The sequence below is a fragment of the Anomaloglossus baeobatrachus genome, chromosome 2 (genome assembly GCF_048569485.1).
Source record: "Anomaloglossus baeobatrachus isolate aAnoBae1 chromosome 2, aAnoBae1.hap1, whole genome shotgun sequence".
In the NCBI taxonomy this organism is placed as follows: domain Eukaryota; kingdom Metazoa; phylum Chordata; class Amphibia; order Anura; family Aromobatidae; genus Anomaloglossus; species Anomaloglossus baeobatrachus.
This window is the reverse complement of record NC_134354.1, coordinates 565392401-565419412: the sequence shown is the minus strand read 5'-3', so window position 1 is coordinate 565419412 and position 27012 is coordinate 565392401. Positions and strand designations below refer to the sequence as shown.

The following is a 27012-nucleotide window of genomic DNA, read 5'->3' as shown; positions in this document are numbered from 1 at the left end:
AGCTGACAGGTCATGTAATAGCATGTCCTTCCTGTGTATGGAAGTTGGGACTTTCTCTCTAGATTGCATGGCTTTGCTAATCTATATCATTTCACTATGCCGATCTTTATCCTGTTTTGCATAAGTGTATTTCATCGCTCTTTTAACCCTTTAGTGACGGAGCTAATTTTCACCTTAATGACCAGACCAAATTTTGCACTTCTGACCAGTGTCACTTCATGAGGTTATAACTCGGGAACGCTTCAACGGATCCCGGTGATTCTGAGATTGTTTTTTCGTCACATTTTGGACTTCATGTTAGTACCAAATTTAGGACAATATTTTTTGCGTTTATTTATGAAAAAAAATGAATATTGGCAAAAATTTTGAAAATTTAGCAATTTTCAACTTTTGAATTTTTATATCGTTAAACCAGAGATTTCTGTGACACAAAATAGTTAATAAATAACATTTCCCACATGTCTACTTTACATCAGCACAATTTTGGAAACAAAATTTTTTTTTGTTAGGAAGTTAGAGGGGTTCAAAGTTTATCAGCGATTTCTCATTTTTACATCAAAATTTACAAAACCATTTTTTTAGGGACCACATCACATTTGAAGTGACTTCAATAGGCCTAGATGACAGAAAATACCCAAAAGTGACACCATTCTAAAAACTGCACCCCCCAAAGTACTCAAAACCACATTCAAGAAGTTTATTAACCCTTCAGGTGCTTCACATGAACAAAAGCAATGTGGAATGAAAAAAAGCAAAAATTAAATTTTACCTAAAAATGTTGCTCTAACCCAAATTTATTCACTTTTAGAAGAAATAGCACAACAAAATGGACCCCAAAACTTGTTCCCCACTTTCTTATGAGTGCGCCGATACCCCACATGTGGTCAGAAACCTCTGTTTGGACAAATGGGAGGGCTCGGAACAGAAGGAGCAATATTTGAATTTTGGAAAGCAAATTTGGCTGAAATAGATTGCGGGCACCATGTTGCATTTACAGGTCCGCTAAGGTACCTAAACAGAAGAAACCCCTCACAAGTGACACCATTTTAGAAACTAGACCCCTCAAGGCTTCTATCTAGGGGTATAGTGAGCATTTTGGATCCACAGGTACTTCACAGATTTTGTTAACGTTCCGTTGTCATATTGAAAATTTTAATAATTTTCTCAAAAATGTTGCTTTAGCATCAATATTCTCACTTTTTCAAGAGGTAATTCCAAAAATTTGACCTCAAAGTTTGTTAACCACTTTTTTATGAGCGCGGTGATACCTCACATGTGGTCTGAAACCTTTGTTTGGACAAATGGGAGGGCTTGGAACGAAAGGAGCAATATTTGAATTTTGGAAAGGAAATTTGGCTGAAAAAGATTGCGGGCACCATGTCACATTTGGAGGACCCCTAAGGTACCTAAACAGCAGAAACCCCGCACAAGTGACCCCATTTTGGAAACTAGGCCCCTCAAGGAATTTATCTAGATGTTTGGTGAGTACCCTGAACCCCCAGATGCTTCACAGAATTTTATAACGTTGAGCCATGAAAAAAAAAAAATAAAATTTTACCACAAAATTGTTATTTCAACCAGGTAGCTTTTTTTTTTACAAGAGTAAAAGGAAAAAATTCAGCATAACATTTATTGTGCAATTTCTCCTGAGTTTGGCGATACCTTATATGTGGTGGAAATCAACTGTTTGGGCGCATGGCAGGGCTCGGAAGGGAAGGATTGCCATTTGACTGCAAAATTGGCTGGAATCAATAGCGGACGCCAGGTTGCATTTGGAGAGCCCCTGAGGTGCCTAAACAGTGGCGGTCCCCCCACAAGTGACTCCATTCTGGAAACAAGACACCTCAAGGCTTTTATCTAGGTGTATAGTGAGCAGTTTGAATCCACGAATACTTCACAGAATTTGATAAGCTTAGGTTGCCATATTGAAAATTTTCATTTTTTTCACAAAAATGTTGCTTCAGCATCAAATTTCTCACTTTTTCAAGAGGCAACAACAAAACGTGGACCCCACAGGTTGTTATCCATTGTCTTATGAGCACAGGGATACCCCACATGTGGCCAAAAACCTCTGTTTGGATAAATGGGAGGGCTTGGAATGGAAGGAGCACCATTTGAATTCTGGAAAAGTTGAAATAAATTGCGGGCACCATGTCACATTTGCAGGGCCCCTTGGGTACCTATACATTAGAAACCCCCCACAAGTGACCCCATTTTGGAAACTGGATTTTATTCAGGAGTATAGTAAGCATTTTGAATCCACAGGTACTTCACAAAAATGTTGCTGTAGCAACAAATGTCTCACTTTTAGGCTATGTGGCCATGATCCGGCGACACGGCGTCTAGTACACAGTGTCAGCCTCCTGCAGAGATGTGAGTGTTGTCCACGGGAGAACGCAGCTGGCCATGCCCACGATTTGGGTTCAGGCCGCTGTGGAGCTCTATGCTACCTGCAGAGAACACTCATCTCCGCAGCATAAATTGACATGCTGAGGCTCGGGAAGCTGCGCCACAGGTCGGTTTATGCTGCGGAGAAAAGAAGCACATTGGGCAAGCACATTGGGCATGGGATTTCTAAAAATCCTTCCACTGTGCTTCTACTGCACAATGCAGCGCTATGGACACAGGGACACACTATGGACACACTCTGCGCCCAAAACGCTGCAAATCCCGATTATGGGCGCACAGCCTACAATGCTACAATGGATGAATGGATACATGTCAAACATATATAACGTCCCACCCCCTGCATATTCTAAGCTGGCGCCCTTTAGTGCCTTTCATGTGGCACTAAAGGGTGTCTAGCCTTGTATTTAGCCCCCCAAAAAATTAATAATTAAAATAAACGACGTGGGGTCCCCCCTATTTTTGATAGCCAGCTAGGGTAAAGCAGACAGCTGTAGCCTGCAAACCACAGCTGACAGCTTCACCTTGGCTGGTGATCAATTTGGAGGGCTCCCCAGGCGTTTTTTAAAAAAAAAAAAAAACGTGGGGTCCCCCCCAAATTAGATCACCAGCCAAGGTGAAGCGGACAGCTGGGGTCTGGTATTCTCAGGGTGGGAAGAGCCATGGTTATTGGACTCTTCCCAGCCTAAAAATAGCAGGCCGCAGCCGCCCCAGAAGTGGCGCATCCATTAGATGCGCCAATCCTGGCGCTTCGCCCCAGCTCATCCCGCGCCCTGGTGCGGTGGCAGACGGGGTAATATATGGGGTTGATACCATCTGTAATGTCACCTGGCATCAAGCCCTGGGGTTAGTGATGTCACGGCATCTGAACAGATACCCGACATCACTAACCCAGTAAGTAATAGAAAAAAATAAAGACAAAAAAAAAATTTATTTGAAAAAACACTCCCCGAAACATTCCTCTTTCCCCAATTTATTGAAAACAAAGAAATTCCGGTCGCTGTAATCCATTTTGGAGGTCCCACGCCGACTCTGGATCTTCTAGAATATGGAGGGCACGTTCAGGGAACGTATCCCCCATTTTCTGGAAGAGCAAGCTCTCCATGAGCAGTGTGGGTGCAGTAATCTGAGAATTACTGCACTCACACTGCCCCGGTCCAACTTAGGGCAGAGTGACCTGCAGTAACCTCATTCCAGAATATGAGGGGCACGCTCACAGAACGTACCCCCCATTTTCTGGAACAGCAGTCTCTCCATGTGAGGACCACACTCCTCACATGGAGAGACTGCTGATTACTGCACTCACTCTCCCCCGGTCCACAGTGGAGAGCCTGTGCAGCAGCGACGTCAGCGTCCCAGTGATCCAGCTGACAGCCGCTGTCTGCGCATGCGCCGCCAGCATTCAAGAAGGAGGCGGCGTGATCGCGGGACGGATCACCAGACAGGTAACGTATGACCGGGGGCTGGGGCTGGGGGGGGTGACGGGGGGTGACCTAGCGGGACCTGGGGACTTGGGGACTTGGGGGCACCTTTCTGTCGCATGTGACGTGTCACATGCGGCAGAAAGAGCAGAATGAATGCGGCCGCGCGGCGCCGCCATTTTCCACGCTCCGGAGGTGGGAGGGGGGAGGCGGCTCTGGAGACCGGAGGGGGCTCCGGGGACCAGAGATCTCCGGTGTACCGGAGGAGGGGTCAGGGGGAGGACATTTCCCTCCGATCTGAAATGTTTGATCATTTCAGATCGGAGGGAAATGACTGCAGAGCCGGCGGCGGCTGCAGTTTTCTGTGCGCTTCGGCGCCATTTTGGATGTCCGGTGGGGGTAGGGGTGGGGGTGGGGGGACTCTCCGGTACCGGGGGCTTTGGGGGCACTAGGGGTTTAGATTTCTTTCTCATCTGACATGTTTGATCATGTCAGATGAAAAAGAAATCAGTTTTACCGGCCATTTCTTTTTTTTTCATGTGTTCGTCAGTATACGGTGTATACCGGCGATCACATGGTCGGGGTCCAAAAAAAACACCCCGATTCATAATCTGGGGGGTCTCAGCTACCCCCGGTAGCTGAAACCCCCGAGATTTTCGGTCGCTGGGGGGCGCTACAGGGCTTTTTCGGGCCGCCGCTTTAAAGCGGCGGAACAGAATAAGTGCCCTGTTTTGCCGCCGCTTTAAGTCGTACGGCCGTCGTTATGAGGTTAAGAGAAATACCTTAATCTAAAAAGACTAGACTAGTGTTTCTACAAAATACAGATGTAGTATTTCTTAAACTAACAAACAAAAAATCACAAAGTAGAATATTAATACTTAAAGAGAACCTGTGAGTAACATTAACCTTTGTACGCAGCGGTAGTACCGGATAGGGCAGTGAAAAACTTTGATAGTTACCTATTATTGCAAATCCGCTGAACTGTTGCACCAAAATGAACCTTTTATTGATATGCAAATTATGATCACAAGGGCACTAGTAGTCATGTCCGTGTACTTGCAGTCTATGGATCCTCTTTGCTTCTCCCCGTCGGCACTGCTCCTTCCTCTTGATTGTCAGTGGAGACAGATACTTTGCTGCATAACGTGACCTTTGCTTTTTTTCACGATCAGTCAAGAAATAGGGGGTGATGCCAAGGAATAAAAGTGAAGCAGAGCACTAGACTGCAATTGCACGAATATTCCCACCAATGTACTTTTGAGCAAAATGTACATATCAATAAAAGACAATATTTGATTCAACGATGCATTAGATAGTGTCGTTTTAGATATCCTTGATAATGTTCTATCATATGCCACCTCTGCTTGAGAATTGAGAATACTACTAATAGTTTCCCTTTAACAGAGCAAAAGACAATGAATTTGTATAGTTAGGTGTCTAGTTACACTTATTTGCATCAAGATATTTTGCTGTATTGTGATACGATTTCTCACTTTAAGAAATGCTACAGAAATGAGTACAATGATTGACTAACTGATGCTTTTGTTTACCCTTTTTAGCTTTTGGCGTCAAGTCCCTATATGCTGGTGGTTGCTTTTAGTGGTGTTGTAAGTACCCATTTGCGTTAATACATGTGGTGTCTACTCATCTGCCCCTAATATTTCCATATGTGTCCTATTTAGCTACTACAGTAAGATCACAGTAACTATTTTTTACATGTATAATATGACAAAATTCATATATATTAATTTAAATTGTGATATTTTACATATATTTAATTCCTTTTCCCTCCTGAACCTTTTACACATACCCCAAAAGCTTCAGTTTCGGACAAAGTTACTCTAACGTTACTGATGAAGTTGTAAAATACAAAATGCCACTGCATATTTAATTCACTTCTCATGACAAAATATGTGTGAAAGGTGGTTTCAAAGTCCTAATTCAAGAGTACACATCATTAAGATGGTAGTAGAACTTGTCCTGGGACTGGGTAGGACCTACTAATCTAGGTTTTCTGAATAACATACATGAGAGGGTGACTCTGTATAGAAAGAGTTAAGCTCGTCTCTACTCTATTAGCACATGTAAGGACTAGAAATATTAACAAAACTTTACATAATTTCTACAAGGGTTGTGTGTCCTAATACTTTTTTTTTATCCCAGTCTGGAGAATAAACAAATGTCCGCCCAGAAAATCCTTTTGTTCCTGTGCTGGTTCAGGCATTGTGTTATTCTTGAGGCGGCAGAGTTGGAGGATCGGGAGGCAGGAGCAGGGTCACAGGAGGCAGGAGCCGGTGCTGTGGCAAAAACATGTTACTGCTAATAAAGGAAATTAATATTCACTGCTCCTCACACCCATAATTACGTCCTCCTCTCTGCTTTGAAGCTTTCACCGAAAAGTGGGTGGGAGTTGGGGCATGTCGAGCAGTGAATATTCGTTCTCTTTAATAGCTGTCAGACATGATCACCCAACCTCCACCTTACTGATGTGGCTGGCGATCACGTATGTCCGTTATTGAAGAGATTGAATATTCACTGCTCCCCATGCCCAAACTCCTGGGCTTGTGGAGCAGTGAATATTCATCCTCTTTAATAGCGGGCACCTGTGATCACCCAGCTGCTGGTTTTCTGCAGTGGTTAGGCAATCACGTTTTTTTCTGCTTTTAAAGAGAATGAATATTCACTGCTCCCCACTGGCATAGTCACTGGCATGAGGAGCAGTCAATATTCCAGAAGCTAACATCCATGTGTAACTGGAGGCGCATATGTCATGCGCTGCTCGTCGCTTCCATGCTGAAGTCACTTGCCATCAGAAGAGGACACCACACAACGGGAGAGCAGAGGGATGGTAACTATAATCGTTTATTTTTTATGTGCGTGGCATGATGGGAGACATGTATAACAGGATGGGGATCGTATATATCTGGATGAGGGACATATACCAGAATGGGCCCCGAATGGGGATCATATATACCAAGATGGGCCCAAGATGATGGCCATATATACCAGGATGGAGGATATATACACCAGGATGAGGGACACATATACCTGGAAAGGGCTGAGGATGGGGGACATTAGTACAAAATTGGGGGGCATAACCCCATAACAGTGTCAGCAGCAGATCCCACCTCCATAACAGTGCGTCATGACCACATTGTTTGCCTAAAAAATGTTATTCCTAGTTTGCTTCTCAAAAACCTAGGTGTGCTTTATGGTCTGGCACGTCCTAAATTCTGCAAAATATGGTATCTTCCATTTGAAACTGGTCCAGTATGCACAAAACAAAATTTTTACAAATGCAATAAAACAAATGGCTAAATAGCAATCAGATAACATATCCATTTTCCATAGACTCCCAACTTAATAAAACAGATCCTGCGAAAATCATTTTTTTCAAAACGTACAAGACAGTTGTGTTTTCACAATATTTTTGCTAACAGATTGCTGCTGGATCTGTTATAATGGATGATTACTGGACATGTTATCTTGGCCTTGCTGTAATTATTCTTTGTATTTTGTCTTTGTATTTTAACAACGCTCCATGTTTTTTTACACATCTCTTTATTTCATGAGATTTCACTGCATTGAATGATTTCTTTAATTACATATCGTATCTTTGTGTCTTGCATATTTTACTTTATGAAAATCAGTCTGGCATCCTATGTAAACAAGGCAGCTTATCTTTTACCCATATATTTTCATATACAGTTAGGTCCAGAAATATTTGGACAGTGACACAATTTTCGCGAGTTGGGCTCTGCATGCCACCACATTGGATTTGAAATGAAATCTCTACAACAGAATTCAAGTGCAGATTGTAACGTTTAATTTGAAGGTTTGAACAAAAATATCTGATAGAAATTGTAGGAATTGTACACATTTCTTTACAAACACTCCACATTTTAGGAGGTCAAAAGTAATTGGACAAATAAACCAAACCCAAACAAAACATTTTTATTTTCAATATTTTGTTGCGAATCCTTTGGAGGCAATCACTGCCTTAAGTCTGGAACCCATGGACATCACCAAACGCTGGGTTTCCTCCTTCTTAATGCTTTGCCAGGCCTTTACAGCCGCAGCCTTCAGGTCTTGCTTGTTTGTGGGTCTTTCCGTCTTAAGTCTGGTTTTGAGCAAGTAAAATGCATGCTCAATTGGGTTAAGATCTGGTGATTGACTTGGCCATTGCAGAATGTTCCACTTTTTTGCACTCATGAACTCCTGGGTAGCTTTGGCTGTATGCTTGGGGTCATTGTCCATCTGTACTATGAAGCGCCGTCCGATCAACTTTGCGGCATTTGGCTGAATCTGGGCTGAAAGTATATCCCGGTACACTTCAGAATTCATCTGGCTACTCTTGTCTGCTGTTATGCCATCAATAAACACAAGTGACCCAGTGCCATTGAAAGCCATGCATGCCCATGCCATCACGTTGCCTCCACCATGTTTTACAGAGGATGTGGTGTGCCTTGGATCATGTGCCGTTCCCTTTCTTCTCCAAACTTTTTTCTTCCCATCATTCTGGTACAGGTTGATCTTTGTCTCATCTGTCCATAGAATACTTTTCCAGAACTGAGCTGGCTTCATGAGGTGTTTTTCAGCAAATTTAACTCTGGCCTGTCTATTTTTGGAATTGATGAATGGTTTGCATCTAGATATGAACCCTTTGTATTTACTTTCATGGAGTTTTCTCTTTACTGTTGACTTAAAGACAGATACACCTACTTCACTGAGAGTGTTCTGGACTTCAGTTGATGTTGTGAATGGGTTCTTCTTCACCAAAGAAAGTATGCGGCGATCATCCACCACTGTTGTCATCCGTGGACGCCCAGGCCTTTTTGAGTTCCCAAGCTCACCAGTCAATTCGTTTTTTCTCAGAATGTACCCGACTGTTGATTTTGCTACTCCAAGCATGTCTGCTATCTCTCTGATAGATTTTTTCTTTTTTTTCAGCCTCAGGATGTTCTGCTCCACCTCAATTGAGAGTCCCTTAGACCGCATGTTGTCTGGTCACAGCAACAGCTTCCAAATGCAAAACCACACACCTGTAATCAACCCCAGACCTTTTAACTACTTCATTGATTACAGGTTAACGAGGGAGACGCCTTCAGAGTTAATTGCAGCCCTTAGAGTCCCTTGTCCAATTACTTTTGGTCTTTTGAAAAAGAGGAGGCTATGCATTACAGAGCTATGATTCCTAAACCCTTTCTCCGATTTGGATGTGAAAACTCTCATATTGCAGCTGGGAGTGTGCACTTTCAGCCCATATTATATATATAATTGTATTTCTGAACATGTTTTTGTAAACAGCTAAAATAATAAAACTTGTGTCACTGTCCAAATATTTCTGGACCTAACTGTATATTTTTCTATATGTGTTCCACCCAGTTCCATCCCTTGAGTCACCACACATACGCCCCTCAGTTGACTAGTTTTTGATGCTGAATCACTATGTAACATCCTGAAATAGAAACTGTCCTTAACCCATTGCTATACAATGACATTTTTAAAGCTTAAAGGGGTGGTTCACCCATTTTTTTTTTTCCCCAATGATTCTCACTTACCATTATATGCATCTTCTGCATTGGCTTCTGTTTCCATTTCTGGCACTGAGCGGCGCTATCCTGCACGCTCAGTGCCAGTCACATGACCCCCTGGAGCTGTGGCCGCCGGCATCCTCTGACGTCCCGGCATTTCCGGGCTCTCAAACTGGACGGGTACGTCACAGGATGCCGGCGCCACTCACAGTGATTGACTGGGCTGTGGGCGGTGACTACCTGACGTCACAGCCCAGCATCGAGGGGAGGATCCGGAGGATGCCAGTGTGTGGAGCGGTGAAGGCAGAGCGCGCGCTACCAGCATTCAGCTGTGGGAGCGAGGTACGGGGCGCCAGTGTGGAGTACAGGGGGGGTTTCTCCAACTGAAATCCCCCCTGTCACGCAAGTATGTGATCACACTGTCCACCCGCCCGCTGTGCTCAGCTGTCAGGAGAGCGGGCGGTGTCGGCAGTGTGATCATATACTCCCACCAGCAGCACAGGTGACCGGACGCGGAGTGAGTGTGTATGTCATACTCACCTGTCTGCAGGGTCCATGCTTGCTTCCAGCCCCTGTCCCGGTCCCGCCGCTTCGGCTGTGTGCAGTCTCCCCGGGGCAGGACCTTGCTTGCAGGACCTGGCCGTGGATCACCTGATGCAGTCACCTGACGCATCAGCTGATCGTAGTCTCGCCGGCTTTTTCGGCCGGCTATCAGCTGATCCTGCCGTCAGGGGACTTCATCAGCTGATTACCGGCAGCTGCTGCAGCGATCGGACGGGATCATACTCCTGTCCAATCGATCGCTCCAGGAGCTGCCGGTAATCACCACAGCACATAAGTGAGTATGTATTTTTATTTTTTTTTTTTCTACTGATGCATCAGCTGATTGTATAACCGGCTTTTATACAATCAGCTGATGTGTGATGGGATTCAGGCACTTGATCCTGACACATCATCTGATCGCTTTGCCTTCCAGCAAACCGATCAGATGATATTGGATCCGGATTGGACGGCGCGGGACCCTAACCCAGGATTACTGCGGAGGGGGGTTCTTTATTTCAATAAAGATGGAGTCACTAATTGTGTTGTGTTTTATTTCTAATAAAAATATTTTTCTGTGTGTTGTTTTTTTTTTTTTATCATTACTAGAAATTCATGGTGGCCATGTCTAATATTGGCGTGACACCATGAATTTCGGGCTTAGGGCCAGCTGATAATATACAGCTAGCCCTAACTCCATTATTACCCGGCTAGCCACCCGGCTTCAGGGCAGCTGGAAGAGTTGGATACAGCGCCAGAAGATGGCGCTTCTATGAAAGCGCTTTTTTCTGGGGTGGCTGCGGACTGCAATTCGCAGTGGGGGTGCCCAGAAAGCTTGGGCACCCTTCACTGTGGATTCCAATCCCCAGCTGCCTAGTTGTACCCGGCTGGACACCAAAATTAGGCGAAGCTCACGTCATTTTTTTTTTAAAATTATTTCATGAAATTCATGAAATAATTAAAAAAAAAAGGGCTTCTCTATATTTTTGGTTCCCAGCCGGGTAGAAATAGGCAGCTGGGGGTTGGGGGCAGCCCGTACCTGCCTGCTGTACCCGGCTAGCATACAAAATATGGCGAAGCCCACGTCATTTTTTTTTTCTCTTTTTTGGCAAAAAACTGCATACAGTCCGGGATGGAGTATGCTGAGCCTTGTAGTTCTGCAGCTGCTGTCTGCTCTCCTGCATACACTAGTGAATGGAGGATGCTGAGCCTTGTAGTTCTGCAGCTGCTGTCTGCTCTCATGCATACACTAGTGAAGTTATGTACTAGTAAAACAACTCCCATGTCAGGAGCCAAAATTGGGAAAGATTTGTTTTGCCGAATCCATTGCAGGGTTAATGGTGTTCTCAGATTTTACAGAGGACCTCAATGTTAGCCTGTGTGGATGACGTAGGACGCATTAAGCACCCAGGCTTCAGAAGAAGGAGGACAAAGATGGCCAAAAGAGGAGGCGCTGCACCCGGAGAATGGAGACGGTCATCTGACCAGTCTGCATCGCCCCTTAGGTAAGTATTATAAAGTCATGTTTATGTTCTACACAGTGGCCTGGACTCTTATATACAGTATGTTAGAATGCTGTATATAAGAGCCCACTGGTGGTGGCCGCAGCTTATAGTCACCAAATCTGGTGACAGGTTCCCTTTAAGTGCCCGGCTCCTGGTCTTATACTCACCTTACAGCGTCTTCATCTTCCATCAGTGGTTTTCTGTAGTTTGTGACCTGCCAGCTTCGCTAATGTTTCATGGAGTAATCTGGAGGTCACAACTCAATACAAGTCTATGAGACCCTTGTTCTGGCATTCATAGAGTTAGATTGAGAGCTTGTGACGTAATTTCTAACTTCCAGACGTGATTGTCACAAGATAGCGCTGCGGGACCGGAGTATCGCCGATAAAATACACAACAGGGGTTTTAAGCGCCACTCGCGTGCTGAAATAAAACTCTGGAGCGGTGCTTTAAGTAAAGGCTGTAAAGCGGTAGACAACCCCTTTTACGTTTGGCCGGTTGCTAATTTCTACTGAAAATTAGCCATTTGCCATAATTCAGAGATTAGCATCAGAGTCCTGATAGCCATAAAGACCTAAAAATCAAGGTGAAGGTGAAGGTGGGACTCACCTGGTGCAGGTCCATGTGGAAACGGATCTGTAAATGTATAAAGCATTGCGATGAAAACAAAGGAACGGCTTTCCTGTAAGGATTGCCTGTCAGCTGGTGCTAGGGCTGCTTTCACACATCCGGTTTTTGCTGTGCGGCACAATACGGCGCTTTGCAGAAAAAACGCAACCTTTTTTTTTTGCCGCCGGTTGAGTTTTTTTCTGCATAGACTTGCATTAGCGCCGTATTGGGCCGCATGGCCTTGCGTTGCGTCCGTTTTTTTGCCGGATGCGGCATATTTAGCCCATGATGGAACGTTGCCTGGCACTTTTTTTTGTGCGGCGAAAAAAACGCATCACGCTGGATCCGGCGAGATTTACAATGCAAGCCTATGGACGCCGGATGCGGTTTTTTGCACTGCGGATGCTCAGTATCAAGCCGCATCCGTCAAAAAATGGACGGGCCGCATGGAAAAACTTATGCAACGGATCTGTTTTTTTCGCCGCATCCGTTGCATAGGTTTTCGAGCCGCACTGCAAAACCGGATGTGTGAAAGCAGCCTAAGACGTCTACTACTTCCAGACCGTGACCATATAGTGTGGTGAGGACTGAAAGCAATTACTATTCTGAGGCTGGACCAGAGCGCAGCAGGCAGACGCTGACCCCCTTCTCTGCTCCAATCATGCTCTGACCTGATTGTATATCATCAAGGCTGGAGCTTTCCATCCGGTGGCCATTCACAGAAATGTTCAGATATCAGCAGGCGAGAGAAAAGAACACAAGGTCCGGAAGCAGAAGCAGATACATATAGCGGAGCACTGCGGGAATTTGTGATTTGGCACATTGCTACACCAACACCAAGATTGGTACTTCTCTGGGGAGGTGGTATGGTCATAGTAAAGGCCGCTTTACACGCTGCGACATCGCATGTCGCTAGGGATAGCACCCACCCCCATCGTTCGTGCGTCACAGGCAAATCGCTGCCTGTAGCGAACAATATCGCAGGAACGTGTCACACGAACTTACCTTCCTAACGACGTCGCTGTGGATGGCGAACAACGTCCTTTCTAAGGGGGCGGTTCGTGCGGCGTCACACGGCAGCCGTCCAATAGAAGCGGAGGGGCAAAGAGCAGCCGCATGAAAGTCACGCCCACCTCGTTACCAGAGGACGCAGGGACGGTGTTGTTCGTCGGTCCCGGGGTTTCACACGTAGCGATGTAACGACAGGAACGACGAACAACCAAATGAGCAACGATATTTGGAAAATGAACGACGTGTCAACAATCAATCAATGATTTGGTGAGTATTTGGGATCGTTAGCGGTCGCTTGTAAGTGTCACACGCAACGACGTTGCTAACGAGGCCGGATGTGCGTCACAAATTCCGTGACCCCAGTGATATCTCGTTAGTGATGTCGCTGCGTGTAAAGCGGCCTTAAGTCAGGGCTCCTACAGAGGTATATATAGGTGGTGGTGATCAGAATAGAAAAGGCACACAAAGAAAAAGGGAATGATGGGCACACCGGGCTGTATGTAGGGTGTTCTGTGTACACGAGCCTAAGGGTATGTGCCCATGATCAGGGTTCAGGGCGCTGAAGTCTCTCACTTGTGTTCTCCCTACGGAGGACACAGGCGAATGCGCGATAAACAACTCACATGCTGCAGTCTGGAAAGACGCACCGCAGATCAGGGTTTGCTGCGGAAAAAACAAGCACAGCGGGCACAGGATTTCTAGAAATCCCTCCACTGTGCTTGTACTGTACAATGCAGCGTTTTGGACACAGCTGAAGAATGCCGCATCCAAAACGCTGCAAACACTGATCGTGGGCACGCACCAGCAGACATTCAACTTCTCCCACACAAATGAAAAGCAGAAACCTTGTAGCACCTGCACTTATTGGAAGATAACCCATAAATATCGCTACTATCCGTCATGAGGTCATTTAAGTGGCCGTTGGATCATTCGGCCAAAAGCAATCATTCTGGATTCCCCCATACATAGTAACACTTAGACAGGCCAACATGCCGAATACTATTTTTTTTCTCCCACATGTTACATTGTGGGCAGATCCAGCAAGTTTTGACAACTTTAATGTTTTTGAGGACCTTCGCTAATAGTATACAAACACTGAACAATAAAAAATAAATCTTTATTTTTATATAGCGCTAACATATTCCGCAGCGCTTTACATAAACCAGGAACACTGTCCCCATTGGGGCTCACAATCTAAATTCCCTATCTGTATGTTTTTTGGAACAATCCTCTACTGACCACTTCTATAATCCAGCATCAAATACAGCTGACCGGGGCCACATGAAATATTCTACATTACTGGACATTTTAAGAACTGGACTTCCTTCACCAAAAAAAATAAAAAATTGCTAGTAATGATCTGTTCACATGGTATTTGATGAGGATTTTCAGCGGGAATGTGATGGCTTAGGCTGCTTTCATACATCCGGTTTTTGCAGTGTGGCTCAAAAACCTATGCAACGGATGCGGCGAAAAAAACGGATCTGTTGCATACGTTTTTCCATGCGGCCTGTCCGTTTGACGGATGTGGCTTGATACTGAGCATGCGCAGAGCAAAAAAAAAAAACGCATTCGGCCGCCTGATGCAGTGTTTGCCGCAGGACGCCGCATCTGGCGTCCATAGGCTTGCATTGTAAATCGCGCCGGATCTGGCGTCATGCGTTTTTTTCGCCGCACAAAAAAAACGTGCCAGGCAACGTTCCATCCGACCGCCGCATGGGCTCAATATGCCGCATTCGGCAAAAAATGGCAAATGCATGTCACTATCTGTCTCCCCTCTGGGACTTGTTGTGCAGGTGACCGGATGCTACATGTCACTAACTGTATCCACTCTGGGACTTGTGCAGGTGACCGGATGCTAAATGTCACTATCTGTCTCCACTCTGTGATTTCTGCTACATAGTACCAACTGTATACACTCTCACCTGCAGAACAAGTACCACAGTGGAGACAGTTAGTGACATGTAGCATCCGTTCACCTGCACAACAAGTCCCAGAGTGGATACAGTGACATGCAGCACACTATGTGTCAGGGCACAGCATGTCACCAACTTGCTCTGCTCTGTCACCTGCGGTGCTGCATGTCACGTTTTTGCTGCGATTTGGTGCGTTTTTTGCTGCGTTTTTGCTCACTGCGTTTTTAATCAGTGCACAATGCCATTAAAGATTGTTGATGAAAAAAAAAAGGTCTGATGTCATTTCCTTATTCAAAATGTTCATTGTATGCAGGAGAGCAGACAGCAGCTGCAGAACTACAAGGCTCAGCATACTCCATCCCGGACTGTATGCAGTTTTTTGCCAAAAAAGAGAAAAAAAAAATGACGTGGGCTTCGCCATATTTTGTATGCTAGCCGGGTACAGCAGGCAGGTACGGGCTGCCCCCAACCCCCAGCTGCCTATTTCTACCCGGCTGGGAACCAAAAATATAGAGAAGCCCTTTTTTTTTTAATTATTTCAGGAATTTCATGAAATAATTTAAAAAAAAAATGACGTGAGCTTCGCCTAATTTTGGTGTCCAGCCGGGTACAACTAGGCAGCTGGGGATTGGAATCCACAGTGAAGGGTGCCCAAGCTTTCTGGGCACCCCCACTGCGAATTGCAGTCCGCAGCCACCCCAGAAAATGGCGCTTTCATAGAAGCGCCATCTTCTGGCGCTGTATCCAACTCTTCCAGCTGCCCTGAAGCCGGGTGGCTAGCCGGGTAATAATGGAGTTAGGGCTAGCTGTATATTATCAGCTAGCCCTAAGCCCGAAATTCATGGTGTCACGCCAATATTAGACATGGCCACCATGAATTTCTAGTAATGATAAAAAAAAAAAACACAACACACAGAAAAATATTTTTATTAGAAATAAAACACAACACAATTAGTGACTCCATCTTTATTGAAATAAAGAACCCCCCTCCGCAGTGTGAGAAGGTGACCGGGGTTATCTATGACGGCCGTTATGTCTCACCCCGGTTGTGCTCACTTCATGATAGAAAGCAACTCCACTCCAGGGTTCATGCTGTTTCCCGGCAGGCTGAACGAAGGGTTAATGCTGTTTCCCTACAGACTGAACGAAGGGTTAAAAGGAAACAGGACCAAGGGCGGGGTGTGCCTGGTGGGAGGGAGTGAATACAACTTCCTGAGTTTCTGCCGGAGAGGCACATATGTATTGTAATGGACTCTTGTGACTATTAAACCGGCTGTTATGAACCTTGATGCCTGGATCCCGTGTCTTCTGCTGCGCAGCCGACCACGCTACCTCACATATGGTGGAGAATCGGCGGGCATGCCAGCCCGGTGAGGTGTAGCTTCCATTGCTGGTTACCCGGTGGCACATGTCCTGGATTCAAGCAGCTATATTACAGCCCAAACCCGGCGACGCCATGGAGGAGATACTGAAGCAGCAGCAACAGATCAATGCACACCTGCTCCAGTCCTTGAAAGCGCAGGACCAAAGGCACCAGGAACAGATGGTTCTCCTGGCCAAGGCGATCCGTGCTGGACCGGCAGCAACAAACCCGGGATTCGGTGATGACAGCAGCGTCCGGAAAGCGGTGAGACAAGCGTTGCAAAAGATGACCCCGGGGGATGATGTGGAAGCGTTCCTGGCGGTGTTTGAGCGGGTGGCTGAGCGGGAAAAGCTGCCGACCCCCCAGTGGGCTGAGGTATTGTCGCCCTATCTGACGGGGGAGCCCCAGAAGGCGTACCTGGACCTCTGTACCGAGGACGCCATTGACTATGTGACCCTGAAAGCCGAAATACTGGCTCGGTTGGGGGTGAATACCTATGTACGGGCTCAGCGGGTAAATCAGTGGTTCTATGAGGAAGCCAAACCCGTACGCTCCCAGGCCTATGATTTATTGCATCTCGTAAAAAAGTGGTTGCAGCCTGACACTCTGAGCCCGGCGCAGATGGTGGAAAGGGTAGTGGTGGATCGCTTTGTGCGCACTTTACCCGTCACCATTCAACGGTGGGTAGGACAGGGCGACCCGAGTACCCTGGACCAATTAGTGTCCCTGGTAGAGCGGCATGTGGCTACGCAGGACTTGATACGGGACACTGAGACTTTGCGTACCGCCCGTCGGTCCGGCCCCTCCAAGCCTAGGGCCAAGGACCCACCGCCGACACCGGTGCAGGAGTCCGCTACTGTCCCATCGGAAGCCGCGGCCGCCGTCCCTGAGGTCCGGAGGATCCAGTACCCTAAACGACAATTCGTCAAGGGAGTGTCCTTCCCTATTAGATGTTGGCGGTGCCAGCGGGTGGGACATATGGAAGCCCAGTGTCCACTTACCACGGAGCCCATGGACTGTGGTGTCACCCGGCGGGGTTCAATGTATGCCCAGGTGGTGTGTACCGCTGACCTGGGCTCCCCAGAGACTGAGCCCCACTTGTGCCAAATACAGGTGAATGGGTGTCCGGTTACAGGCTTGTTGGATTCCGGGAGCTTAGTGACACTTGTGCGATCAACCCTAAGGGCTAAAGTAAAGGCCACAGGACGTACCGTGGGGGTGGTGTGCATACATGGGGACCGCCGAGACTATCCCACAGGGACTGTCACCCTCACAGCATCTTGCGGTCAGGTGCAACATGAGGTGGGACTTATTGACACTCTTCCCTATGACGTGATCCTAGGAAGGGATCTGCCGTATTTTTGGTCATTATGGAAGGGACCTCCTAAGTCCCCTCAGAGATTGGTCAGTCCGGGACCTGAGCCCTACAATCCTGAATCCGGGACGCCTGCCGTAGGGGTTCCCATGATAGGGTCAGAACGGGAACCCGATAGGTCGCCCCTAGAGGTATTGGCAGGAGAGGCTGAGACGGTCGAACCCATCCCGGACTTGGAAGCATCCCCGGATACGTTTGGGACAGCCCAACTCCAGGATCCTACATTAATACATGCCCGGAGTCGGGTGACAGTAGTTGATGGGGTGGCACAGCTACCCGGTGCCCAGGTAAGGTACCCCCATTTCGCTCTTAAACAGGATTTACTCTACCGGGTAGATGAAATACGGGGCGTGGGGGTAGAGCAGTTGGTGGTGCCCCAGCCGTATCGACGGCGGGTCCTCGACTTAGCTCACAAACACCTGATGAGTGGCCACCTAGGGGTCAAGAAAACGCAGGAGCGAATATTGCAAAGGTTCTATTGGCCCGGGGTCTTTGGGGAGGTAAAACGGTTCTGTGAAACCTGCCCGGAGTGTCAGCTTACCGCACCCCTGGCCCACTTTCGCAGTCCGTTGGTACCGTTACCCATTATAGAAGTCCCGTTTGAACGGATAGGGATGGATTTGGTGGGACCCCTCGTAAAGTCTGCTCGAGGGCACCAACACATCCTAGTGATCGTTGACTATGCCACCCGGTATCCAGAGGCGATACCTCTCAGACATACTGCAGCAAAGCTGATAGCTCGGGAGTTGTTTGCTGTGTTCTGCCGGGTGGGGTTGCCCAAGGAGATCCTTACGGATCAGGGAACCCCATTCATGTCTAAAGTGACCAAAGAGCTATGCCGGCTACTCCAGATCAAGCAGTTGCGTACGTCGGTGTATCATCCTCAGACGGACGGTTTAGTGGAACGATTCAACAAAACCCTGAAAACCATGCTCAAAAGGGTGATTTCCAGAGATGGGAAAGACTGGGATATGATGCTTCCCTATTTGATGTTTGCCATACGAGAGGTGCCACAGGCATCCACGGGGTTTTCGCCCTTTGAATTGTTATACGGGCGACATCCCCGGGGATTGTTGGACCTGGCAAAGGAAACATGGGAGCAAGAGCCCACCCCCCATAAAAGTGTGATTGAACACATTTTAGGAATGCAGAACCGCATAAGCGCGGTCATGCCCATTGTGAAGGAGCATTTACAGGAGGCTCAGGCCGCGCAAAGCGGTCGCTACAATAGACAAGCCACCATGCGGACCTTTAAACCCGGGGATCGGGTGTTGGTATTGATCCCCACGGCGGAGAGTAAATTCCTGGCTCAGTGGCAAGGCCCCTACGAGATAAAGGAAAGAGTCGGGGTGGTCAACTATAAAGTATTGCAGCCCGGTAGGCGGAAACCTGAACAAATATACCATGTCAACCTGTTAAAACCGTGGTAGGAACGGGAAAGCCTGATGGTTGATTTTTCCCCCTCTCCCTCCTCTTCGGGTCGTTCACATCCGGCTTCAGCGACCTCCGGAGAGGACGAACCGGAAGTAAGGATCGGAGAAGCCCTCACCAAGCAACAGAGGCGAGAGGCCAGACGGCTGGTTCAGCAGAACCCCGATGTCTTCTCCGAGCTGCCCGGTAGGACCAGTCTGATACGACATGACATTGTCACCGAGCCTCACCAGAAGGTACGCCTGAAGTCATACCGGGTACCGGAGGCTCGAAGACAAGCCATATCGGAGGAAGTGAAGACAATGCTACGCCTGGGGGTCATCGAAAAATCCCGGAGTGAATGGGCTAGTCCCATTGTCCTAATACCAAAACCTGATGGCTCCTTAAGGTTCTGCAATGACTTTAGGAGATTGAACGAAATATCCAAGTTCGATCTCTACCCCATGCCCCGGGTGGATGAGCTGATTGATAGGCTGGGACAGGCGCGATATTTTACCACGCTCGACCTGACCAAGGGGTACTGGCAGGTGCCACTGACTGAGTCCGCCAAGGAGAAAACCGCTTTTGTTACGCCGGAGGGTCTCTTCCACTATGTTGTCTTGCCTTTTGGGTTACACGGCGCTCCAGCCACGTTCCAGAGGTTGATGGACTTGGTGCTGGAACCCCACCAGGCGTATGCATCAGCGTACCTTGACGACATCATTATTTACAGCTCCGAGTGGCAGACCCACTTGGAACAGGTACAAGCGGTGGTGGACGCGCTTCGAACAGCCGGATTGACAGCCAATCCCAAGAAATGTGCGTTGGGACTCACGGAAGCCCGCTACTTGGGCTACGTGATAGGCCAAGGAGTGATTAAGCCCCAAATTAACAAGGTTGAGGCGATCCAGAAGTGGCCTAGACCCCTGACCACGAAGCAGGTTAGGGCCTTCCTGGGTATCGTGGGGTACTACAGGAGGTTTGTCAAAGATTTTGCGGGACTATCAGCCCCCTTGACGGACCTTCTCAAAGGCAAGAAGTCCGTCATGGTGCGCTGGACTCCGCAGGCCGAGGACTCCTTCCGGGCCTTGAAGGGGGTCCTGTGCGGACAGCCCGTTCTTGTCAACCCTGATTTCCGGAAGGAGTTTATTGTACAGACTGACGCCTCTGAGGTCGGCCTGGGGGCAGTGCTGTCTCAGGTGGTTCAGGGGGAGGAACACCCCGTCACCTTCTTGAGTAGGAAGCTCACCCCTCCCGAGCGGAATTATAGCGTAGTGGAGAAGGAGTGCCTGGCGATCAAGTGGGCCTTGGAGTCCCTACGCTATTACCTGCTGGGACGGCAGTTTCGCTTGGTGACGGATCACTCTCCACTGGTCTGGATGAGGTCCGCCAAGGAACGGAATGCCCGGGTTACCCGGTGGTTCCTTTCTCTGCAGAACTTCCGGTTTACGGTTGAACACCGGGCCGGTAGGTTGCTGGGCAATGCCGATGCCTTGTCCCGCGGCCCATGTTTGATGGCGGGAGTTCAACCCCGCACGCTTGAACTGAGGGGGGGGGTATGTGAGAAGGTGACCGGGGTTATCTATGACGGCCGTTATGTCTCACCCCGGTTGTGCTCACTTCATGATAGAAAGCAACTCCACTCCAGGGTTCATGCTGTTTCCCGGCAGGCTGAACGAAGGGTTAATGCTGTTTCCCTACAGACTGAACGAAGGGTTAAAAGGAAACAGGACCAAGGGCGGGGTGTGCCTGGTGGGAGGGAGTGAATACAACTTCCTGAGTTTCTGCCGGAGAGGCACATATGTATTGTAATGGACTCTTGTGACTATTAAACCGGCTGTTATGAACCTTGATGCCTGGATCCCGTGTCTTCTGCTGCGCAGCCGACCACGCTACCTCACAGCAGTAATCCTGGGTCAGGGTCCCGCGCCGTCCAATCCGGATCCAATATCATCTGATCGGTTTGCTGGAAGGCAAAGCGATCAGATGATATGTCAGGATCAAGTGCCTGAATCACATCACACATCAGCTGATTGTATAAAAGCCGATTATACAATCAGCTGATGCATCAGTAGAAAAAAAAAAAATAAAAATACATACTCACTTATGTGCTGTGGTGATTACCGGCAGCTCCTGGAGCGATCGATTGGACAGGAGTATGATCCTGTCCCATCGCTGCAGGAGCGGCCGGTAATCAGCTGATGAAGTCCCCTGACGGCAGGATCAGCTGATAGCCGGCCGAAAAAGCCGGCGAGACTACGATCAGCTGATGCGTCAGGTGACTGCATCAGGTGATCCACGGCCAGGTCCTGCAAGCAAGGTCCTGCCCCGGGGAGACTGCACACAGCCAGAGCGGCGGTACCGGGACAGGGGCTGGAAGCAAGCATGGACCCTGCAGACAGGTGAGTATGACATACACACACACATACACACTCACTCACACACTGTATATATACACACACACTGTATATACACACACACACTGTATATTCACACACACACTGTATATACACACACACACTGTATATACACACACACACTGTATATTCACACACACACTGTATATACGCGCGCACACACTTTCTTCCCCTGGCTGTGTAAAGGTGCTGCTGTCTCTGTGTAATTGATCTCAGTGCACATCCACTGGGAAGAGGCAGGGAGGAGGGTTTGGGTGGGAGCAGAGTGGGTGTATTAGACACAATGGGTGTGTTAGATAAGCCAGACACCGCCCTAGAGCCACAAAGAGTTCTGGGACTTGTAGGAACTGAACACAGGAAGTCAGAGGAGAGATTAACCCCATCAGAGCTGGAGCCAGCAATGAGCATGTGCTGCTAGTGCACAATGAAAGGTAATTTTGCTGAAAAAACATAATAGATGTGTTGAGGGGCACATATTAGCAAGATTTATCAGAAAAAAAAAAATCAGTTTTGGTAACTGGACAACTTCTTTAATCATAGAAGTGATGGTGGAGTTCTAAAATTGCATTTTATATTATTAATTTTGTTAGGATGCGAACAATGGAACGTAGCGAGGAATATAACCGTAAAGCAAAATTCTAGTCATTCTCCATGTCTAGACTGTATTGGTTATAGCTATAGTGTGAAAATAGAAGGGAAGGCATTGAGAAGTAAATGGAAGCCTGCTGGAGAGGTGCAATTGGATGTGAGGATAAAAATATGGCTATAAAGACGCAATGGATGCAGTGATGAAGCAGAGGTACACTTACACAGCAAAGATATAGTATTAGAATGCAAAAACAAATTGAGTTTTATAATGAAAAAGGGAAGGATGATAGAAACATTATTTGATGCTAACAAGGACAGTAAGTAACACCAATTATACTCATTATTATTGGTGGTATAAGGAAATACTCCTAAATTATCTGGGTGATTCCTTCCCCAGGATACATTAATTTACAGCTTCATTAGACTAAATCGATCGAGAAGTATAAACTGCTAATTCTATAACGAGCAAAGGAACAGGCTTTAAGGATCCTTACTATGTTTCGCTGGTTTCTAAACTTAAAGAGAACCTGTCAGCAGATTTGGGGCCTATAAGCTGCGGCCCCAACCACTGAGCTCTTATATACAGCATTCTATCATGCTGTATATAAGAGCCCAGGCCGCTGTGTAGAACGTAAAAATGACTTTATAATACTTAAACGGTCGCTGCGGTGGAGTTGGGTCTTATTGACGTCTCCGTTCTCCGGTGCCGGCGCCTCCTCTTTCGACCATCTTCATCATCCTTCTTCTGAAGCCAGGGTGCATGACGCGTCCTACGTCATCCACACTCGCCGGCATTGAGGTCCTGCACAGGTGCACTTTGATCTGCCCTGAGCAGGGCAGATCAAAGTATTGTAGTGGCCTGTGCGGGATCGGCGAGTGAGTATTACGTAGGATGCGTCATGCACTGCGGCTTCAGAAGGTGGACGAAGATGGCCAAAAGAGGAGACGCCAGCGTCAGACAACGGAGATGCCCATATGGCCCAACTCTACCGCAGCGACCGTTTATCCATTATAAAGGGATTTTTATGTTCTACACAGCGGCCTGGGCTCCTATATACAGCATGTTAGAATGCTGTATATAAGAGCCCAGTGGTGATGACAGCAGCTTATAGGCCCCAAATCTGCTGACAGGTTCACTTTAAGCATATCTTGGCAAGGATTCTCTCTCTCTCTCTCTTTTTGTCTTACTGACTCTTTCTCTTTCTATCTCTCTTTTTGTCTTTCTCTCTTTCTTTCGTCCTCTTTCTATTTCTGTCACTCTTTCTCTCTCTTTGTGTCTTTCTTTCTCTCTCTCTCTCTCTCTCTTTCACTCTGTCTTTTTTTTATTCTCTCTCTCTCTCTGTCTCTCTCTCTCTCTGGTTCTCTTTTTTTCTTTCTTTTTTTCTTTATTTCTCTTTCTTTCTTATTTTCTTTCTTTTTCTTTTTCTTTCTTTCTTTCTTTCTCTTTCTTTCTCTTTCTTTCTCTCTTTCTTTCTTTCTTTCTTTCTTTCTTTCTCTCTTACTTTCTCTCTTACTTTCTCTCTTTCCTCTATTTATTTTCAACAGAAAGCGCAGTGTTTCCCCATTGAGAATATGGACTGAGAGTGAATTGATGTGCTGCAGATTTTGGCTCAGGAATTTCAGATAATGACTAATTTGTTTGAAATAGCTTTGTAGAAATTCATGTACAGTTACTTGCCATTGAAATATATAAAACTGATCAGTCACAATTTGTTTTTTTTTTTTTTAATTGTTGCTTGTAAATGATCAATATATTGCATTCTGGTATTAGGAACCATCAAGCTTCAGTATGAGATATACCTTGGATATTAACATTTATAGCGTTACCACCCTGTGTCATGAAATACAGGATGTAATGAAATATCTTTTGCATAATGATTTCAAGTGAATTACTAAAGTCACTAGTTGTAGTTGTCGGTGTGAACCGTTAAAGATCACATACAAGATCATGAACTATTATTTAGCTGGAAATACAAAATAAGAAATGCCAATAAAGCAAAGAGCAGCAAACCCTGTAAGGATGTTCCAACCATTAATTCTTTTTTCCTTTTCAGTTGCATAAACATGAAATTGGGCAGTAGTTAGGCTGCTTAGAAACTGAACAATTAATATCGTAATGTTATTAGTGATGGGCAAATAGTAACTATTCGTGTTCGGATTATTCAGAACAAATCCCAAAGTACTATTCCACTATTCGTCACGAATAATTAACTCAATGCAAGACAATGGGGAAACAAAGCATTTTGGTTTTCGTAATGAATACTGGAAGAGTACACGGTATTCAGTAAGCATTATCCGAACATGAATAGTCAATATTTGCCAATCACTAATTGTTATATATTTTATACTTATGGTTAAAGTGCTTGTCTGGGAGTTACAGAAATTGGTCAGAAGATGTTATATTTTTGTACAGAAGCTGAGCTGCAGTGCCCTACGGCAGCCACCGCACATTGGATAGAGCTGCGTAGTGCAGTACCACCGAGGCTAAGTTCACACAACTGTATAAAAGGTCATCCCAGATTTCTTCCAGAAAACCTCAGATGGGTCATTTCATAGACTTGAATTGGTGAGTTTCATCTGACACATGGAAGAAACTAGTGCATGTTGCAATTTTTTTCTCACATAGATTTGGTCAGCAAAACAAATCTCTCATCTGCACTTCCCTTATTAACATTGATCCCTGTGCTGTCTGCTTTTTAACAGGCAGCACTCGGATCAAAAATACAGGTAGGTGAACTTACCCTTGGTGTGATAACATCCATCCAGCTTAAAACAGATGATCAGTGGTGGGGTGTCCGACCCTCACCGGTTTGATATTGATGACTTTTCATTAGCTAGGTCATCCCTCTTTAAACTTGCTGCAGAAATTGTTATAACATAAGCAATAACTCACCCGGTAAAATCCTTGCCTTGTTGCGCTAAAGACTGGCAATGAGAAGTGTAGCAATGGTGGTAAAGCCCCCTGAATGGGTGTCATGAACCCCATAAGGACCAGGAATAATTTATAAGGGCATGTTTATTGTACGACGAATTGTATGTTGGCACAAACACTTTGCCAGAGGTACATACAATGTAATAACTAATTTTTACTAAATTTCTATTGGAAGAAAGAGAAAATAAAAAAAAAATTACAGAATTGCTCTTTTTTAACCACCATTTTTCATCCCACATGGAATTTTTCTTCCTAATTATCAATGTCCCCAAAAACAAGCCCTCAAGTAAATGAAATAACAAATGAAACATGCTCTATCTTGGGGGATGTAAATTATTTTTTATCTTGAAGAAAAAAATGTAAATGTAAACAGATTACACTTTTTCATTTTTTTTACAATATTTTAGTCCCACAAGAGGGCTTCAACCGTGCGATCTTTTGATTACGGTATATAAATGATTCACTGTATTGCTTCAGCTAGTCATTTTTTAACTTTGAATTTTTATGGCTTTAAACCAGAGTCATGTCACACAAAATAGTTCATAAGTAACATTTCCCACATGTCTAATTTACAACATATTTTTTTCTATAGGATGTTAGAACGGTTAAAGTTTATCAGGAATTTCTCAGGAAGGTATCGCTGCCTTCAAAAATATCCAATCAATCAATATATAAAATCAATTAATCTGATCGGTACACAGCATAGCAAGAAAAAAAAATCAAAACCCCAGAATTACGTTCTTTTGGTTGCCACAACATTGCATTAAAATGCAATAACAGGCTATCAAAACATCGCATCTACACAAAAATGGTAGCGATTAAAATTCTCAGCTCAAAACTCAAAAATTAAGTCCTCACACAGCTCCAGATTCGGAAAAATGAAAATGCTACGGGTCTCGTAAAATGGTGACAAAAGTGCTATACTTTCTTTGCCAAATGTCTGAAAATTTTTTCACCACTTTGATAAAAATAAAACTATACATATTTGGTATCTACAAACTCATAATACCGCGTTAGTTAGTGAACACCGTAAATAAAAAAAACAAAAAACAATCATGCAATTGCACCATACAATATGTGGTAGAATGAATGGTGTCGTTCAAAAGTACATCTCGTCTCGCAATAAACAAGTTCTCATATGGCTATATTGACCTGAAAAATAAAAAAAAGTTCTGGCTCTTGAAAGAGGGTTAAAATTGAGGAGGGGTGGGGGGTGGTGAAGGCGTTAATATGGGCATACTAGAAGGTGGCCCGATTCTACGCATCGGGTATTCTAGAATTTACGTATTGTGTAGTTCATGTATGATTTTTGTTATATATATATATATATATATATAGATGTTGTTGTGTGTAGTTACCAAGTGTTTGTGTAGGGCGCTGTACATGTTCTGGGTGTGGCGGGGGGTGAGAGCGGTGTTGTATGTGTGTTGCGTGTGTTGCGTTGTTTGTGGAGCGCTGTGTGTCTGTAGCGTTGTGTGTGTGTGTGTGTTGTGCGGTTTGTGTGTGTGTGGTGTGTTTTGGGGGGAGGTATGTTTTGAGCAATGTGTGTGTTGTGCGGTATGTGCGTATATTTGTGTGTGCTGCGGTGTTTGTGTGTTGGGTGTTGTGTGTGTGCAGCGTTGTGTGTGTGTGTGGGTGTCTGTGTAGGGCGTTGTTTGTGGTTCCTATGCTGCGCATTCCCAAACGTCCTCCATCCGCCATGCTGCGCACTCCCAAACGTGCTCCATCCGCCATGCTGCGCACTCCCAAACGTGCTCCATCCGCCATACTGCGCACTCCCCATCGTGCTGCATCCCCCATGCTGCGCACTCCCAAACGTGCTCCATCCGCCATGCTGCGCACTCCCCATCGTGCTCTATCCGCCATGCTGCACACTCCCAAATGTGCTCCATCCGCCATGCTGCGCACTCCCAAACGTGCTCCATCCGCCATGCTGCGCACCCCCCATCATGCTCCATCCGCCATGCTGCGCACTCCCAAACGTG

General features: G+C 46.1%; 1 protein-coding gene across 2 annotated transcripts in view; it reads left to right on the top strand.

The window, feature by feature from the left end:
* Nucleotides 1-27012, top strand: part of UBAC2 (UBA domain containing 2) — a 298565-nt gene that overhangs the window by 198108 nt on the left and 73445 nt on the right. For both annotated transcript variants that reach the window (XM_075336716.1, XM_075336715.1), the window contains exon 7: nt 5387-5434. In XM_075336716.1, coding sequence (XP_075192831.1) covers nt 5387-5434 — 48 coding nt within the window. The remainder of the gene's footprint in view (nt 1-5386; nt 5435-27012) is intronic.